Source organism: Sinocyclocheilus rhinocerous, unplaced genomic scaffold, assembly GCF_001515625.1.
Source record: "Sinocyclocheilus rhinocerous isolate Xijiao unplaced genomic scaffold, SAMN03320098_v1.1 scaffold68, whole genome shotgun sequence".
Taxonomy (NCBI): Eukaryota; Metazoa; Chordata; class Actinopteri; order Cypriniformes; family Cyprinidae; genus Sinocyclocheilus; species Sinocyclocheilus rhinocerous.
In genome coordinates this window covers 100030-118044 of record NW_015666487.1, presented here as the reverse complement: position 1 = coordinate 118044, position 18015 = coordinate 100030, and the positions used below count along the sequence as shown (strand labels likewise).

General features: G+C 35.5%; 2 protein-coding genes across 2 annotated transcripts in view; both read right to left on the bottom strand.

Annotated features, from left to right (window-relative positions):
• Positions 1–7211, bottom strand: part of LOC107732420 (lamin-B receptor-like) — a 16505-nt gene extending 9294 nt beyond the window's left edge. Inside the window, exons 1-6 of the mRNA XM_016543754.1 lie at positions 7096–7211; positions 3770–3941; positions 3304–3489; positions 2732–2818; positions 1663–1849; positions 1176–1372 (exon numbers count right to left, since the gene is read on the bottom strand). Coding sequence (XP_016399240.1) covers positions 1176–1372; positions 1663–1849; positions 2732–2818; positions 3304–3489; positions 3770–3934 — 822 coding nt within the window. The 5' untranslated portion in view covers positions 3935–3941; positions 7096–7211. The remainder of the gene's footprint in view (positions 1–1175; positions 1373–1662; positions 1850–2731; positions 2819–3303; positions 3490–3769; positions 3942–7095) is intronic.
• Positions 7212–10734: 3523 nt separating this feature from the next.
• Positions 10735–18015, bottom strand: part of LOC107732354 (protein enabled homolog) — an 82202-nt gene continuing 74921 nt past the window's right edge. The window contains exons 8-15 of the mRNA XM_016543650.1: positions 16099–16235; positions 15883–15931; positions 15687–15738; positions 15199–15265; positions 14644–14703; positions 12639–12723; positions 11836–11893; positions 10735–11018 (exon numbers count right to left, since the gene is read on the bottom strand). Of these exons, the coding sequence (XP_016399136.1) occupies positions 10981–11018; positions 11836–11893; positions 12639–12723; positions 14644–14703; positions 15199–15265; positions 15687–15738; positions 15883–15931; positions 16099–16235 (546 nt within the window). The 3' untranslated portion in view covers positions 10735–10980. The remainder of the gene's footprint in view (positions 11019–11835; positions 11894–12638; positions 12724–14643; positions 14704–15198; positions 15266–15686; positions 15739–15882; positions 15932–16098; positions 16236–18015) is intronic.

The window sequence follows — 18015 nt, the reverse complement described above, 5'->3', positions numbered from 1 at the left end:
CCTGAAATAAACCAAAAATAAAATATTACATGAAAAACTTTACTTAGAAAGGTAGAAAGAAATTAAACAAAGTATTAACTAAATTAATACTAAGTACTAATTATATTATACTTACTATACTATTACATTATTATTATTATACTCGTTAAGTTGAAAATAAAAGATAAATTAAAGCTAAACAGATATCAAAACCTAAAATGGCAAAAACACATAACAAAAGTGAAAAATGAAGTAAAAATATGACAACAAAAACTAATTGAAAATATTAAGAAATACTATAATATATATAATTTACTAACATAACAAAAACAGTGAGTCAAACAGTATAGTTCTGGAATGTTTGATAAAAACAAGTTTAACATATTAATTTTTGCATTTGCAGCATAGGATTTTCATAATATTTCAATCATTTTAACTAAAATCTTACATTATGATATACTACAGTGATTCTCAAATATTTTATATATTTCATAACCATGTAGTAACGTCTGTTGTTCTAGTGACCCTAATACTTTCTAAACAAAAGAGACACAATCCAAAGTAATACTCATGAAAAAATAAGTCTGGCAAAGAGCCGTTTCATGTTATGCAACACGAGTTAAAAACAAAAAGCAGTAGTACATTAAAATACGACTGGATAAGCCACATATAAAACTGTTGTATTTTTTGAAGTCTGTAATAATGCATCAAGTAGTGACGTTGCTGTGCAATTGTATAAAAATACATAGTTATAGTGTGATTAGTCTGGATGAGAATGGATGTGATGCATCAAACTAAATCTTTCTGCTTGGGGTCACATATTATGCAGTAGATGAAATATGAAATAAACCAGCCCTATCATAAACAAGTCCGCAAACATACTCAATATTAAATGATCGCTTGGCAATCAGCTCCTTTATATTTCTGAAAAACCCGGAATCATCTTTAAATAATCTGTTTAAAGTCATGGAAACGTGCTGCAATTTTCAGATCCTATCTTAATTACCCTTAAGAGGCTGGAAAATGAAACCAGATGTTTTCCAGCGAGGCTCTCTATCTGCATGCTACCAATAGTGATTAATCTAATCTAGCCTGCTTTACTACAGCTAACAGGCAAAGCAGAAACAAGAGCCATGGAGTTATGTGGTCATGTGCCTAATCCTGGGTCACGGGGAGTCATGTGATTGTGACAGTACCTTTCCGACAGGGAGCAAGGAGAGAACGGCCTGGAAGAGAAGCCAGAGCAGGACGATGCCAAAGACCTGACAGTCCCAGAGAGACTGAAGGGCAGGGAGCTCAAGAGGGAAGCTCTGGAGACTGGCATCCTTCTGCCCGCAGAGAATGAGCAATGCCAACACAGCCACAGGCAACAGAAACATCAGGAAGAACACACCTGAAAGACAAGAGGGAATGGATAATCATAGCCTATGATTTACTTTAAATATCCTGTAAATAGCTATTCACATTTAAATGCACAATATTCTGATAACAATTCATTATTAATATTTCCCTGCTTGCTTTGTTGTAGACTTTGAGACCATATTCTACTTTTTTTAAAGCTTTTTGTTTGTAGCAAACGTGTTAATTCACGTGTTAATATGCTCAGACCAACATTTTGCATCAGGTTTGTGCTGTGGATGTCTACACAGTCCAAAATCACATTAAATTGTTGAGAAGACTCACCAACTCTTCCACCGAACTCCAGATCAGTTGTCTTGATGGCACTGGCAGTGGGTGGTTTAGTTTGCGGTAATGTCTCCGTCTCTGTCTTTTGCTCCAACTCTACTGTCTTGCCATCGCCCTGGTCCTTCCTGCGCCGTAAATTGTAGCGCCCACCTGCCTGGTTCTCTGATTCAGTCTCTGTCTTCTCCTGTTAGAACATTTCAATGAGAGCATACTAAATATGAATACTTTATTCATAAAAAGAATAAATGCAAAAGATATTTTTAAAGACATCAATACTTTCATTCAGCAGTGATGCGTAAAAGGTGACAGTAAAGACATTTATGTTACAAAAGATTTCTATTTCAAACAAAAATCACAACTGTTTTCAACATTTAAAACAATAAGAAATGTTTCGTGAACAACAAATACTAGAATGATTTCTGAAGGATCATGTGACACTACAGACTGGAGTAACGGCTGCTGAAAATTCAGCTTTGTCATCACAAGAATAAATTACATTTAAAAGAAAATCAGTAAAGTTACTTTCAATTTGATCAATATTTTACTGCATTTTTGTCCAATTAATGCAGTCTTGGTGAGCATAAAAGACCCCCAACGTTTGAACAACCCCAATACAGCCACTGCTTCCCAGGTTAAGAATCCAATGAAAAAAGTGTTTTTATGTACATATTTGTATGTTGTGTCATGCTTGAGCACAAAGTTTCAGTGGCAATCAATCTTAACGTCAGTCCAAGTCAAGAAAAGAAACATTAGGATTACACAGTCATACTAGTGTAAAGCTTAAGCCATCTGGTCATGCTTTGTAAAGCCCATTCAATTGTCCCATGAGCAGAAACATGCTGAAAAATGTGAGGGTATGATTAAACAGAGCCCACAGTCAGCTTTAGCTTTGTGTGCACAACTAAATGGGCTCCTGTCACACATGAGAGGCACAACATGCATGCATCATGACATTCCAGCCTTAACTACAGCAGTTTCTAACATCTGACAGGAAACATTAAAGTTCTATTGTTGCTAGCTAGTGATTAAGACATTAATGAAATGGGAATCCATGATGTATTCATACCTCAGTGATTGTGGAAGCTGTATTAGCTGTATTATTTTCCTCTTTCTTCTCATGTTTGCTGTTGCTATTGTTCTCGTGTGTCACCGGCTGAAACAGATCGCAGTCAAGGACACATAAAGTGAACCCATGAGGAGAGACAAATGAGTTAACAGCATTAAAATGCTTGAGTTAACTGCTTTAAATTAGATTAAACTCCTTTACTTGTAATCAACCGGAATAAAATTTATTTCAAAATATATTAAAACAGAAAAATAGTTTAATTTAAAAGTTGCTTTAAATTGTAACAATACTTCAGAATTTTACAGTTTTTACTGTATTTCTAATCATATAAATGCAGCCTTGGTGAGCATGAGACTTTTAAAAAGTTCTAAAAATCTTACCAAAATTCTTGTTAAATCTTAATATGAAAGGACTAATGTTTTTTTGATACTATATATTAAAGTTTTTAATGTACTTGACATCCTGAACATGCTAAATATCAGACAGAGCATGAAGGGGGGTGAGAGAAAGAGAAAGAAAGACAGAAATAAAGAGTTTGTGTTTGTTTTGTCCTAGCAAACAAGTCTCTTTACCACAGGGGTGAGTCGGACCTCCAATGCTTCTTTGAGTTTTTCCTTGCGAACATCTGTGGTGCGAGAGGAAGATTGGCGGGACGTCCTAGCTGGAGAACGGGAACGACTGCGACGAGGCCGTCCCGGTGAGCGAGAGCGGGATCTGGACCGAGAGCGTGAACCGCCCTGCTTAAATATTGTCAGACTCTGCAATGAAGAAAACAACATCCACACCGCAACTTCATCTAGTGTTTCCTTATTGTACCATAATGTCAGTTAATTAAAAATCGATATAACTGGATTTAAAACCTAGAAATTAAGCTTTAGGATTTTAAAACATTTGAAGAAATACTATGACATTACTAATCAATCAAATAAGTACATTTGTGTCACTGATCACGCAAACTCATTTGTACAGACGGTCAGATGCTCTTGCTTCCAGTGAGGCACAAGAGGCTCTTTGAATGATTCTCAAATTCATTCATACCGTGATGTCAGATTCCTTCAGCTCCAGTTCAGTACCATCTTTGTAGATGACAGTGTAGAGCCGAGTCTTGTTGTCATAACTCAGCACCTTGACCTCATAATAAAGGTTACTGCCAGGCCAGCGGCCCATTACAGTATCTCCAATCTGAAACCTTGCAGTCGGCATCGTTTACCTACAAAACAATTAACACAAGATAATTGCCTTTCCTGTTTAACTAACTACTAAATAAACGTAACAGTCTGAAAATTAGGACATACTAGAAACAAAATACATCAACAGCAACTCCGTTAATGATAGTATCCCAGCATGCAGCCTTTAAAGATGAAGTCACGGGTGTAATCTCTGTGCCAAAAGCATCACCAACTGGTGATGAATATAACTGAATATAACCATCATAAACTGACTTTACAACTGGTTCAAGCACTCAGACAGGTTTTACAAAAAAACAAAAGTAGGTCTTCCACTACAAAGACAAACTACAAAACTCATAATGGGATCCTGAGATGCTCAAAAAGAGTTTTGGTAGGGCCTGTGTTTATACTTTTTGGGACAATTAACATATGAATAGCTTACAGTTGTCTCTGCATATTACGCTGGGATCGAAGTATTTTTACACACAGTTCACCTTTATAAACTTAATGCACATGAGCATTTGCATGTCCCTTCAAAACAAACCAGTAATCTATCTTTACAGACTTAAAGATTCTCTGTGATATTTCAAACACGTTCAATGGGAAACACCAGAGTAGCTGTCCATGGCCTGATGACAATGAAGTGATGATGTCAGCTGCCGTCTCAGAAGTGCTGATGGGTCTGAATTACACACCCACACTATACTCTCTGCACCAGCACTATTGTTGAGCTCTCAATGGCCTTTATGAGAGGGATTCTACTATCACACGGGTATCAACAACTTCTGGCCAATGAGATGACTTTTATTATCCATATGCAGACCAAAAATAAAAATCACTACAGAAAGTCCAATACAAGTATTTTTGTTTATAAATTCACACTTCTCTACTTAACTGGTTCTAATTTTTGGATCTACACATAATTGGCACCATCTGGTGCATCTTTACAGAATATTGCCCTAAAATACCATTACACTACTATGCGTTTAAATGTAAAAATAATAAATAAAATAATTAAAATACTTTTTTTTTTGCATAATTACTTAGCTTTTTACAGACATTCATTCTCAAAATAACAAATAAAATAGAATTTAAGCTGAATAACCCAAAAACAAAGACACTAAATAAATAATAATACACATTTATAAATATAAAATATGCTTGCAACCATTTAGACTGTAAGTTTTTCCATAAATAGAATGCTTAAATAATATAATAATATATAATAAATTGAACACTAATAATAATAACATATTCAAAATGCAGAATAAGTTTTTTAATTGTTGCAGTCTAACAATTACTGGGTTATAGTGTCTAAATAATAAAAATGCTTCTGGATATCACTTATTAGACATTCCAACATAAAATCTAAAAATAAATAAATAAAGTTAGTGTCTAAATTTCAATTTTTAACAAACTACCACTTCAAAACTGAAAGACAGTAACGCTTGATACTGATTAAAAAAAAAAAAAAAGATGTTTAAAGAATGCTTACAAAGAAATTCTGTTGTAAAGACCAAACACCACCACCAAAACATTATATGATTTTGGCACTTAGGCAAGGCCAGAAACAAGCTAAAAGTTCTGCTCACACATCTAGAAGCACTTTATAAGCAGACACTCTCCATTACAGGAAACACCCAAAAAATCATATTGAAACCATATGTAAAGTACTGATCATAAAAACATAAGCCATCTACCCTAAAACCATCTAATCCAATGAAACACATTCCAGAACCAGATCACAGACACACACCCAACACTGAGATGAAGTCCAGCACTGCAGAAATCCCATGCACTTCCAGAGAGTTGAAGTGAAACTAGAGCAAAAGACTCACCAAAACATTATATGATTTTGGCACTTAGGCAAGGCCAGAAACAAGCTAAAAGTTCTGCTCACACATCTAGAAGCACTTTATAAGCAGACACTCTCCATTACAGGAAACACCCAAAAAATCATATTGAAACCATATGTAAAGTACTGATCATAAAAACATAAGCCATCTACCCTAAAACCATCTAATCCAATGAAACACATTCCAGACATTCCTGAACCAGATCACAGACACACACCCAACACTGAGATGAAGTCCAGCACTGCAGAAATCCCATGCACTTCCAGAGAGTTGAAGTGAAACTAGAGCAAAAGACTTAAACTGAGCGAATGTGAGTGGGCGCAGCCTGCTGCTTTTGTTATGCAAATGAGGGGGCACACGACGACACGCGCACTTTACTATCACTACCAACATCGATTCACAGTAAAACTTAAGACAGAAAATCTTACTTTACTTTTTAAATCAACAGTATTTCCAACAATTACCACATTTATGATTTTTACAATTTACATTATTAAACCAACGAATATAATACATTAGCTATGGCGGACATAATATAAATTCTGGATTATTTATTAGAAATATGATAAATTAAATAGTTATTGTGTCTCATTGTTCTTTCATGTAATGCAAAAGCACCCAGAGCAGACTCACATGCTGCTCCTTTAACACAGCAAAAGAATGACAGGAATGGAGGGAAAACGTCATGTATTCAAACCATTGTCAGTCCGCATGCGAGAGAGGCTCATAAACAGCAGCATTAAATCAGTGTTAATAAACAAGGGACACACACACACAAAAAAATCAACGGTTATAATGAACGAATAGTGTATTAAACACAAACGTACTGCCAAGACACAGAGTCAAATTAAGTTACCATTAAACGTGACTATTCTGCGCAAGAGTGGAAGGAGTCACTTGCACTTTCGTGGACATACAGAATAATGAAACTGAAAGGTCCGATATAAATGATAATTTTAACTACACAAAAAAGAAAAAAAGAAAGAAGAAGTCGTGAGGAAAAACAGTCGAGCTGTGTTAGAGGACAATAAATGCGCGCCGAGCCCAAGTTTCCTGTGCAACGAGCCGGCTGGAAACCGGGTTATTAAGTCAAATACCAAAACAACGACAAACAGTGGTACTATTTACATAAATAAAGAGTTTAAAATAGTATATTACATGCAGATAGAGCTAGTGACCGTTAATAGCAATACATTATGTTTAGTTACTTCATAAAAGCAGAGCTGAGGGCAGACTGAGCGCTGATCTAGTTCTTTACCGTTAGCTACGCAGTCACAAGATACACATTCCCATACAAAAACAAAAAACATGCAAAGTGAATTGGTTAAGATTTTCTTACCTAGAGTCGATCTTAATATCTTAAAAATCTCTAAAGCTTATCCACGGAACTTCATAAAATAAAGAATATTGTTTTAAAAACACTGGCCCCCGCTCTGAATTCGTTCCTCCCTCTGTGACCGCTCAACCTACCAGCGTCCTTGAGGGCGGGAAGCTCTCTGATTGGCTGGGATGGCCTGTTTTAAAATTTTTGAATTTTCTGATTGGACGGCGATGGGGTTTACATGAGCGTTGATTGGAGGCGAGGCATTTGGGCTCGAGGGGATCGGATTTTACAAAATGGAGTCCTGTGTCCTGGCGAGACAGTTGATGTTGATGATCAGTGAGATATGATGAGAAGAGAGGATGGACAGCAGACGTCATACGTTGTGCTTGTAAACGCGAAAAGTTTCTTTAAAAAATGCTAATTCTAGTTGGTTAGTGATGGGTCGAGGCATAGAAAGGGTCAACAGAATATTTAATAAACCGGAAGAGACGCTAATAACTTAAGATTTGTTTTTTTTTTTTAGAAGTGCGCATTGGAGGGTAACTTAATGCTTTTAAAATACATAAAGTAATCACTAAAACTGACTACGGTTCATAAATATACTCTTAACCGCCTATTTCTAACTTGAAATGTTGATTTAAAGGTATTTCTACATAAAACAGAAGAACGTTTTTATTTTAAAATACTTTATGTAAATGTAGCAAACCGTTCTTTAAAAAACTATGAAAATTAATGCCACAGGCTATTAAAATGTGAATTTATATTTTATGTATAGACCACATCTAACGTTACATTTAGTGAACATTTTAATCTTGTGAACTCCATTGTTGTAAAGTACAGTACAATTACCATAAATTGTAAATTATTGCAATTAGATTTGTTTAGTAGAAATCCTATTTTTAAATACAATTGATATAATTACAAGATTTTTACAAAACGATGCATAATTTACAATAAAGTAATTTACAAAAAGTTCAACATTTGTAGTGTTATTCACCAATCAAACTTGTTCATCACAAACCAGCCTTTCTTTGGGTATGCTGAAGAGTTGGCACACAGCAGATGTAGTCTTACTCGGTGTCCGTTTTTGCAAAGTTGAATTGCTTAATTTGACCTCAGCTGAACAGTAGTAATGCCTTTACATGCTTAATCCTGGAGGTGTCATGAACTGTGCACCTCAATGCTTGAACTGCTCATACTGTAGTAGATTGTTGAAGAGTAGTATAGTGTTCAGTAGCTGTTTGTGTAATGCTCTTATTTAATTTCAGTGTTGGTTCAGTCCTGCCTTCCTGTAAATTGCCACAGCTGAACCGTACAGCAGCAGCAAACAAAAGTAGCAGCATTTGCTACCGAGGAGGAATAATGTCATGTTGAACATGGTGTAAATTAGTACATTCCAAAGTCAAGTGGACAATTTATACTACATTTGATTCAGGTTTTAGTAGATAATCTTAACGCATTAATATAGTGTTTACAATCACATTGAGGTAATCAGATGTAGTAATCAGTTTCACATAAGTTATTTCCACATTTAAATTCAGAAATAAATGCAAACAGCAATGTATTGCAATTTTTATTTAATTTGCTCAAACAAAACTAGCATGTAAGAAACTTCTAATGAAAACAGTATGGTACAACATGAACGATAAAATCGAAAGATAAGGAAACAGAAAATTGCATTACAAGGACATTCAGTTGAATCTAACAAGCACAGTCTGCTCATAATCGAGTCTCCATGTGCTGACAACTCCATCAACCTTTTGCTAATATTGTTCAACTGATTTCCACGAGGACAAAGATCAGTTTCTCAGATCCCACCAGCATACATGGTCTTAACTGTAACACAAACCACGCTGTAATGCAACAGAAAAATGACACAGAGAAGAATGTGAATGCATGTTTGATTTTAAACAAAGATCGTAAAAGCATCCTTTGCAACTCACTGAAGCAAAATGCAAAACAAATGAATAAAGTTATGGCAGGCCCTAAATTAATACTCTCTATATATACGCTTGACATATCAAATGCAACTTCCCAACAAGGCACAAACCATGATGATCACAAACAGGTTTATCCAGGAATGAATCAACCCTGATCAAAACATTTCACCTGCTTAACCTAAAGACCAATCAACAATAATTATTTGTTGTCGAAACGAAGGTGGATCAGGAGATTGTGACGTTCTAGAGAATTACGGTTTAGCTTTGGTGATAGTGCCGATCACAAAGTGACGGCCGTCTTGCCAGCAATAGAATCATTTGAATTTCTACGGGTTTTTAAAGTGCAATCAATGCTGTAAACACTCTATACAAACTTTCTGATTCCTTGAGAGATTATTTCGAGTGATGCTTTTTAAGTGAAAAGAAATGACAAAGGTTTGACAAGTGAGCATGGCGGTGGGGAAATGGATAACCGAAGAAAAATCCGATCGGAGAGAACGTCACAAATTCATGTTCTCAGTTATCTCCTCAAAATTCGCACAGCCTATAATCACACTTCATATGGTCTTAAAAAGCATACTTCCCAATAAAGTTCCCTAATAAAACCGTGTTGGAAGATAAAGCCCCTCTGAAAAACACAGCCGAGTGCCTTCCAGTGTGCAGAAAGAGGTTTAATGATAAATGACTGAAAAATTAAAAATTAAAAAATCCCAAAACCATTCAAAAAGCTGTGATGTGCTGCTTGGCCCTCATTAGATACTCCAGACTTGTTTAGTTGGTAAATAGCCCATGCAAAATGAATAAGTAGCCATACATGATCTTTCGCATCCCAAAATAAAGTAAAATGAGTAAGATGTCAAACCCCTGCAAATTTATTATGGCTATAAAGAGGTGTCCGTTGCGAACTGCAATTTGAGAATACGTATGGAGAACGTCATTCACCCACAGTTTGAGGGCAGAGTGGACGATTAAAGAAAAGAAATGGAGAGAGAGAGTCCAAAAATGCAACAATGCTACACTTATTGCTTATGAACTGAAAACTAAAGTATTTTTCGTGGCAACCATTTTTCCCTTACCAATCATAAGAAGACATGCACTGAAATCGAAAGAAATACGAAAAGAGCCTACGGTGAATAAAAAAGTTCCTAGTATTTCTGGTTAGCACTATCTACAGATACGGTCTGAGCTGACGTTGACGTCAACCTTAACTTCGATTGGCTGAGAGGATTTTGGTAGAGAGCTACAATGATGTACAGTAGAAAGGCATTGTCCTTCGTGATCTTTCCCAACACTTAGTGAACACACAAGACGAAGGTATACCGATAACAGTGGCTCATTAGAGACAGCCTGTCGAGCATTCACATTCGAAAAGAGAAGAATAATGATGAAAATCGACCAAAAGAGCAAGTAAGCTACCTGATGTGGTCATGACGTACATGTTGACTGAATGACTTGCAGTTATAATGTTTATTTTCACCACCACCACCTTTTAAATTCATAAACAAAGCCTGCCCTTTGCTAAACGATGTGCCGTAGAATGAATGTCATCTGCTTGATTTACAATTTCACTCTTCGATGGTTAATACAGTATGTAATTCAGTAATAGTTTGTCTTTTTTCATCATTTTCTTTCCACAGTAAGAGTCATCCATTGCATACTGATAGTCACTTCCTTAAGACTGTGTCCTGACCCCCTTCAAGACGGGGCTTTTGGTGTATGGCGTCGCTTTGAGGCGTCTGGTTATCCTCTCGCTGTTACGCCTCCCGTGCCCCCACGCTCAAAACTTATGTCTGTCCCGGCATCATACTCAACAGATCCTCCGAATTATCATGGTTATTGTGATCACCACTGGTTAAAACTGTAATTTTCCATTTTCATTGCTTTTGAGAAAGTGTCTTAAACTGAAGCTGACCTCTGAAGTGACAGATTGTGGTTAAAAATACAGGTGCATCTCATTCTCCTATGCAGAGTTTGACTTGCCCAACTCCTCCCTGATTGCTGAAAATACAAAAACGACAAAGGAATTAGAAACCGTCCAGGTCAGATTGCTAGTTTAGTTCTATTTACACTAACAGTCAAAGGTTTAGACGCCTACTCATCCATTATTACTATTTAAAATATGTTAGAATCATGGTAAAGTCATTAAAACCATAAAAGAACACAAAAAGGGAATCATGTAGTGACCAAAAACGAATAAATAAATCGAAAAAAGCCATCCTTTGTATGCTGGACACTTGTCACTTGTTATTACCCATTCCTACTCATTTATTTGTAATTAAAAGTTTGCAAAGATTAATTTTTTTGTATAAAAAAATAAATAATTGAAAACATGTACAGTATAAAATAATAGTAAAATTTTTAAATAATAATAATAATTATTATTATTATACATTATTATTATTATTAGCTACACCTTATACTTATACTTTTCCTTCACCATCCATTCCAGCTCTTTTATTTTTACGTTTACTAAAATTTTGTAAAGACATTTTTATTTTAATGAATGAATGAATCAATCAATAAATAAATAACATTGCCAACATAATCACCATAGGGCGGAACATAGGAAATTAGGGAAATAAATTGTTATTTTTCAAATATTATGAAATATAAAATAAGATTATTAATTAATAAATAATAATATTAAATCAATAGTTTAACCATTAAAAAAAGTTTTTAAGATCATAAGAAACAAATTCAGTCAAATGTATCCAAACTCTTGACTGTTAGGGTCAAGTATTTTCATATTTCTAATGTATTAAAAAGCTAAATGTGCATCATACATTAGTGGTAATACAACGCAATAATATGTTACCATCAATAAGTTCTTCTTTCAGCTTCGATAGTTCCTTCCTCATCTCCTCTAGAATGTCCTAAAAAGCAAAGCAATACATTTGTAATTAGATTAGAATATTATTTATAATACTCCACAAATCAAAAGTAGTCAAGCAACTTATAAGTGCATGTCACTGAACTGTTTTCTTGTCAGTAACAGTAATATTGCATATTAGATGATAATATATACACTAGAGAAGAGAAATTAGTTACCATGATACTGTGACAAGTAAAAAAAAAAAACCTATGCTATGGGTTTTTAATATAAGCTGTTATATCAAATGCACTTGGCTTTGGCCGTTTAAATGACGAGGACTAGATGAGTAGGTGTATGTTATAACATCAATACTCAGTCACTTTAATTAGAGCTGCTATAAGTAATTCTTCACTAAAACATTCTCTGGGCAAAGCTAGAGTAAAGCAGACAGAGCTGAGCGTCTAACAGTAACTGTGTCCTCTGATAAGTAAGACTCCCTTCATATGCCTTTCATATCTAACATGCTCATTCATACAGAAGGGAGGTATTGCCTTTGTAGAGAGGACTATAATTGTACACACCCACAAAAGCCTAACTGTGCAGTCAACCAGTATTTCTCCCTTGTTTTTTAGGAAGTGCTGTAATACCAAACACGTTTTTTCAAATGAGGAAAAAAACGAGAAATTGTACCACTAGCTTTGGCAAGACTTTGCTAACATATTGAGGAAGTGTACAGCCCCTCTATCACACCCGTAAGGGCTAAAAGGTTAAATGAGTTTCAGTTCTTCTCAAATTTTGAGAAGTACCTGTTTCAATCTGTCGTAGTCAAGAGCTTCTGTTGGCACCCCATTGGCACTTATGGATCCGGTAGGAGTTGGTGTAGACCTTGGTCTTACGGAGAAAAGAAATGGTGTGAAGCAAAGAAACTTTAGTCACTGTGCAGTCAAGATGCAAGGCAGAAGTTTAGTGACACACGTTAAAAGTCATTTCAAATCAACACGGTTCAATCACAATTGGTGATTCAAAGAATAAACACAGCATTGACATGGGATAAATTTGTGTGAGGAAAATGCAAGGTATTTCAGATTCCAGGTATTTGAAACCACTGTACCGCAAAGGAAATACACACATCCAGATATATATGCATAACTGGGTGACATGAAAATGAGCACCATGGGAATTGTATTTCCTTGTAAGGAGCTGCAAATTCATCAAAACCAACACATTTGTAAAGTCAGCCTTAAATAGAAACCATTTCAAAGCACAGCAAACCAAAAAAACACAGCTTGAGACACCATCCACACTTCAAAACACACAATGCAGCAGCCGTATCACTCTCATGCTTGTCTGTAGCCGAATCAGACCGGAAACTATTGCCAACACAATAATCACCATAGGGTGGAACATGGGAAGCGAGGGAAATGACGCTTTATCTATCCCATCGGGAAAGAAATGAATGCCGAACTGTGGGTTGCCTTGTGCAGAAAGGAAGTAGAAGTCAAGCGGATAAGAACATTATGACACAGATTACAGAGAGAAACACATTACAAAGCAAAAGTTATGTGTGAGATACAAGTCTTTGTATCAAAGCTTTCTGCATTCAGAGTGAGAGGATAACTTCCTTTCTTGGCAGGATAAACTACATTAAATGCACATTTGTAGGGGAGGGGGGAAGTGGGTTATCTTTGGAGCCAGGTGGCAAATTGGCAAGAGTGGACAAAAGCTCCAGCTTTCTGATACTGCATGACCTCTGACGACATCTAGCACTGCGGAATTTATCAGGACGCTCTAATAATCATTCAATCCTTCATTCCATTTCTCAATAAGAACAACAATTCAAATGTGTTTCTCTGTAACTATGGGCACTTTATGTAATGGGGTGATTGACTGTTATTAAAATAAACAGATTTCCTTCTCTTTTTCACATGAAGATCATATTTAAAATGACTTTGACATTTTTTTATTTATTATTGCTTAGTTTATTACGTTTCAAATGCCTTATATGTATATATTTTATTGTTTTACTCTCATCCAAGATGCAGACTTTCACTTTTTAATCATGAAAATCCATCATGTATTATTACACTAAGAACTATGGTTAATCTATACAAGTGAAATAATTATAAATCATTTTTAAGATTTTTATCATTTACATATTTTTAACATTAACATTCAAAAGTTTTTTTAATGTTTTTTTTAAAAAATCCTATGCTCATCAAAGCTGCATTTATTTGATCAAAAATACAGTAAAAATACTTTTTCTTTTAAAATATAATTTAACATGGAATTTATAGCTGAATTTTCGCCAGCAATTACACCAGTCTTCAGTGTCACATAGAACTTCAGAAATCATTCAAACACATTCTTATTATTATCAATGTTGAAAACAATTGTTCCGTTTAATGTTTTTGTGGAAACTAACCATGTAAAAGTCTTTACTGTCACTTAATCATTTTAAAGGCATCCTTGCTGAATAAAAGTAATACTTTTTGGAAGAAAAAAAAGCCCAAATTACACAAATTACCACTGTCCCTCAGATGCGGTGCCATAGAATCAAAGTTTTCAAAGTTGAAGAAACACCCAAATATTAAATATATATAATATATAGCAACAGCAGCAACAATTTTGAAAAGCATAAAGCATTTTATTCGTGCCATTTCATGGTGATTATATTGTTGGCAACAGCGGAATATTTGTGTATTAAAAAAAAAAGAATAACTGTAGACAATCACTGCAGCAACCCTTATCCTATTTAGAGAGCACTCTCAGCAAACAAAGTCTAGAAAGAGTTCTCAAACTAGTCTCTTATACCTGTTTAAGGAATCATAGTACTTGTCAGTACCCATCTGATTTCTCCATGGTGCATCCCGTCTGTGAGAGTAAAGAGACTAACCAGGTCAGGTCAACAGCATGGATCTGAACTATAGTAATCTTCTAAACGCACTGATTCCAAAGGAGAAATATTTCTATTTCAGTGTAGCCCTACTGAAAAGTGCTTCAACCATTTGTATAACTGTATATGCAAATGCCCGAAAGAATGGCATATACTAAGCAAAAAAGAATAAGCAAATCCTTCAAAAAATGCTGAACGGCTCTGGTACACACTGATCTGATGAGAAGCAACAGCACTGTGCTTTAGTGATGTCAAGCACGGGATCCGACTGCCTGCATTCTGACATGCAATTGTGAGGGGCCCCCGGCCGCAAGCATGTGATGCAAAGCAGTCGAAGCAACAATAATTCAAATTAGCTTTGAGAAAAACGGGACCTGCTGAAGATTTAGATCCCAAAAGCTGGACATTTTCTTCAAAAGGCATTATGAAGTGGTGGAGGTATAATGCACACACTGATTCATGCAAATTATTACCTTCCAATGACTGGTGATTTGCTACCATTCATGGTGTTTGTCCTCTCCCAAGGCTTTCTGGGCATATCTGTGAAAAAAAAAAAAAAAGCAATGAATGTTACATTTGATTATATTTGCAGTCTTATTTCACATAAAAGCTATGGTATTGCTTTGAGGCCCAGACTGTACACTGAACAACAAAATTAAATGTTTAAAAAATAAAAATCATAAGTGGAATTTATTTCATAGAAATAAAGATTTCTTGAACTCCACAGGCTCAACAACATGCTAATTTATTGAGATTACACTGATTGAACAGGAAAAGAGGGGTTGCCAAATGCTGCATTAGTATTAGCCACATAAGTGAACAACAAAAAAAGGCATGGGAAACATTTTCACCTCCGTTTTTAAATGTTACCCCATTCATTTGACTAACCTAATGATACTTATGGAGCATTATTATGTGGTTAGCTGCATTTTATCATTTGTTTTTAGCACTCCCCACTTACCTGGTGTGCTACAGGCTGACACTTTTGGAGTTATGGTAGCCTCAATGTCATCCTGATAGAAAAATAAAAAGATAATCAATCTGAAAATCAGTCACATGAAGGGTATGATCATATCAATAAGTTACATTAAAAGTAGTCTATATGTACAGATTTAATCAGAGACTGCATACAGCTGAAAGAAACACTATTAACTCACAGCTTTCTGCTCAGGCTCTGGTGATGATCCCTTGTCAGCAATTCTTCTCCTGTATCAAAACAATGGTGCATTCTTAAATTTCATTACATTACTGGATATGATACAACATTCTGATAATCTCAAAAACAGAACTTTTTATTAGTAAGTTAGGGCTAGGCCCTGCTTCTATCACTGCAACCATTCTGGCATTAGAGACAGATAAAGCACACAGTTCACCTCCTGGCCAGCAGGGCGCTCATCTCCTCCATCAGACCTCCTCCTCCAGGTAAAAGACCATTTCCACGGGATGCCTCGGGCTTGGCACCACCAGAACTCACCGCTGATCCTGCGGCTGGAGTCAGGGGCTCATCACTCTACAGTAACACATAGGATTTGGTATTGAACATGTTTAGCATTTTTAATGTTTAGAAAAAAAGAAAACATGTTGTTTCAGCTTTAGTGTGCAGTGCACAGTCAAAAATGAACTCTTCCATTAAGAAGCAATATTTGGAATTTATTTACAGGGACATTTTTTAAAACTTTTTGAGGGCAATTTTTATAAACACCTTATTAAATATATCTGTACTGGCTTACGTTAAATACTTAAATTAAACCAATCACCACAAGCAATTAGGCAAGGCAAGTTTATTTATATAGCACATTTCATCCACAAACAATTATTTCAATTTTCTGCACAGAATAAGGTAGAAAATATACTTTATAGTTTCTGTACTGTAATAAATGATATGTCAATTAGCACTGCATCATTCATAAATTTTATTTATTTATTGTCTTAACGTTTCAGTTCATTCTGCTTTATATTTAGATTAGCTGCAGATATAGCCTGGCACGTCTTAATTCTATGAGCACGAGATCACTTCTCTTTCAGTGCGAAAACTTCTTTATCTCATTTTCATAAAATTAAAGGGGTCATATGATGCTTTTTTAAAGATCATTATTTTGTGTATTTGGTGTAACAGAATATATTGACATGCTTTAATGCTCAAAAAAAACATTATTTTTCAAATACTGTACATTATTGTAGGTCCTATATGCCCCGCCTCTCTCACCTGCTGGTGATAAAGGCATGAACAAGTTTCTGCAAGTCTTGACTGGAAACAAAACATCTAATTCTTGCAATGTTTTTGAGATGATAGTATGCTGATTTAGTTACTGCTTTGACATGACTACTGAAACTAAGGTCTGTCTCCAGAATCACACCAAGATTCTTGACTTGATTTTTTTAGTTGTTTGACCCCTAGATTCAAGGTATGCATTCACCTTGAGAACTTCATCTTTGTTTCCAAATGCAATGACTTCAGTTTTTTCATCAATGCATTGGCAGACGGCGTCAATGGGGCTGTAGTAGGGCTGTGAATCTTTGGGTAGACAGCGAATCGATTCGATTCACGATTCATAGGTTTTCGATTAAATTCAAGAACGATTTTTGCAAATTCAGAACGATTCAATTCGATTCGATTCACAATTAAATTTGATTCATCCACATTCGATTCGATTAACGATTCGATTCTGCATTCTTTAAGTGCATTCACAGGATTATTTAAATGCTTACCCTAAATTCTTTAAATGCTTAGTCAGGGGGCAAATTACAGCAGCCTTTATGGTTACAGAACCATAGGTTAGAGAAAAAAACACTTTTGTCCACTGTTAGATGCTAGTTTAATGATGCTATGGCATGCCATGGCATATGTAGAAATTTATGTAAGCCAAGATAAAAAAAAACACTACTTTCATGCATCTGATTATCAGATAAACCTTGCGCTCTTATTTCAAGGTTGTTGTTAAAGCTGTGGTTATTTTAACAGTTTCCTTCGTACATTTGGTTTAACAACATTGTCAAAACACATTTCTCATTCAATGGAACTGTGCATATGCTTTAGACACTTACATTTTTGCTCCGTCCATGCAATAAATGACCAGCCTTCGACTGCTCAGGTAATGTCATTGGTATGACCGAGAGCCATTGAAAAAATACAGAAAAGTAAAACTACTTCACTTTAGCATTAATGGTCACGAGTACTAAGGAGAGATCACACATCAGCTGCTCAAAAAATGTCAGTGAGACGAACGGAGCGCAATCCTGTGACAGTCACTGCAGGCGGGAAATAGTGGAGCGCGTGAAGGAGCGATGCG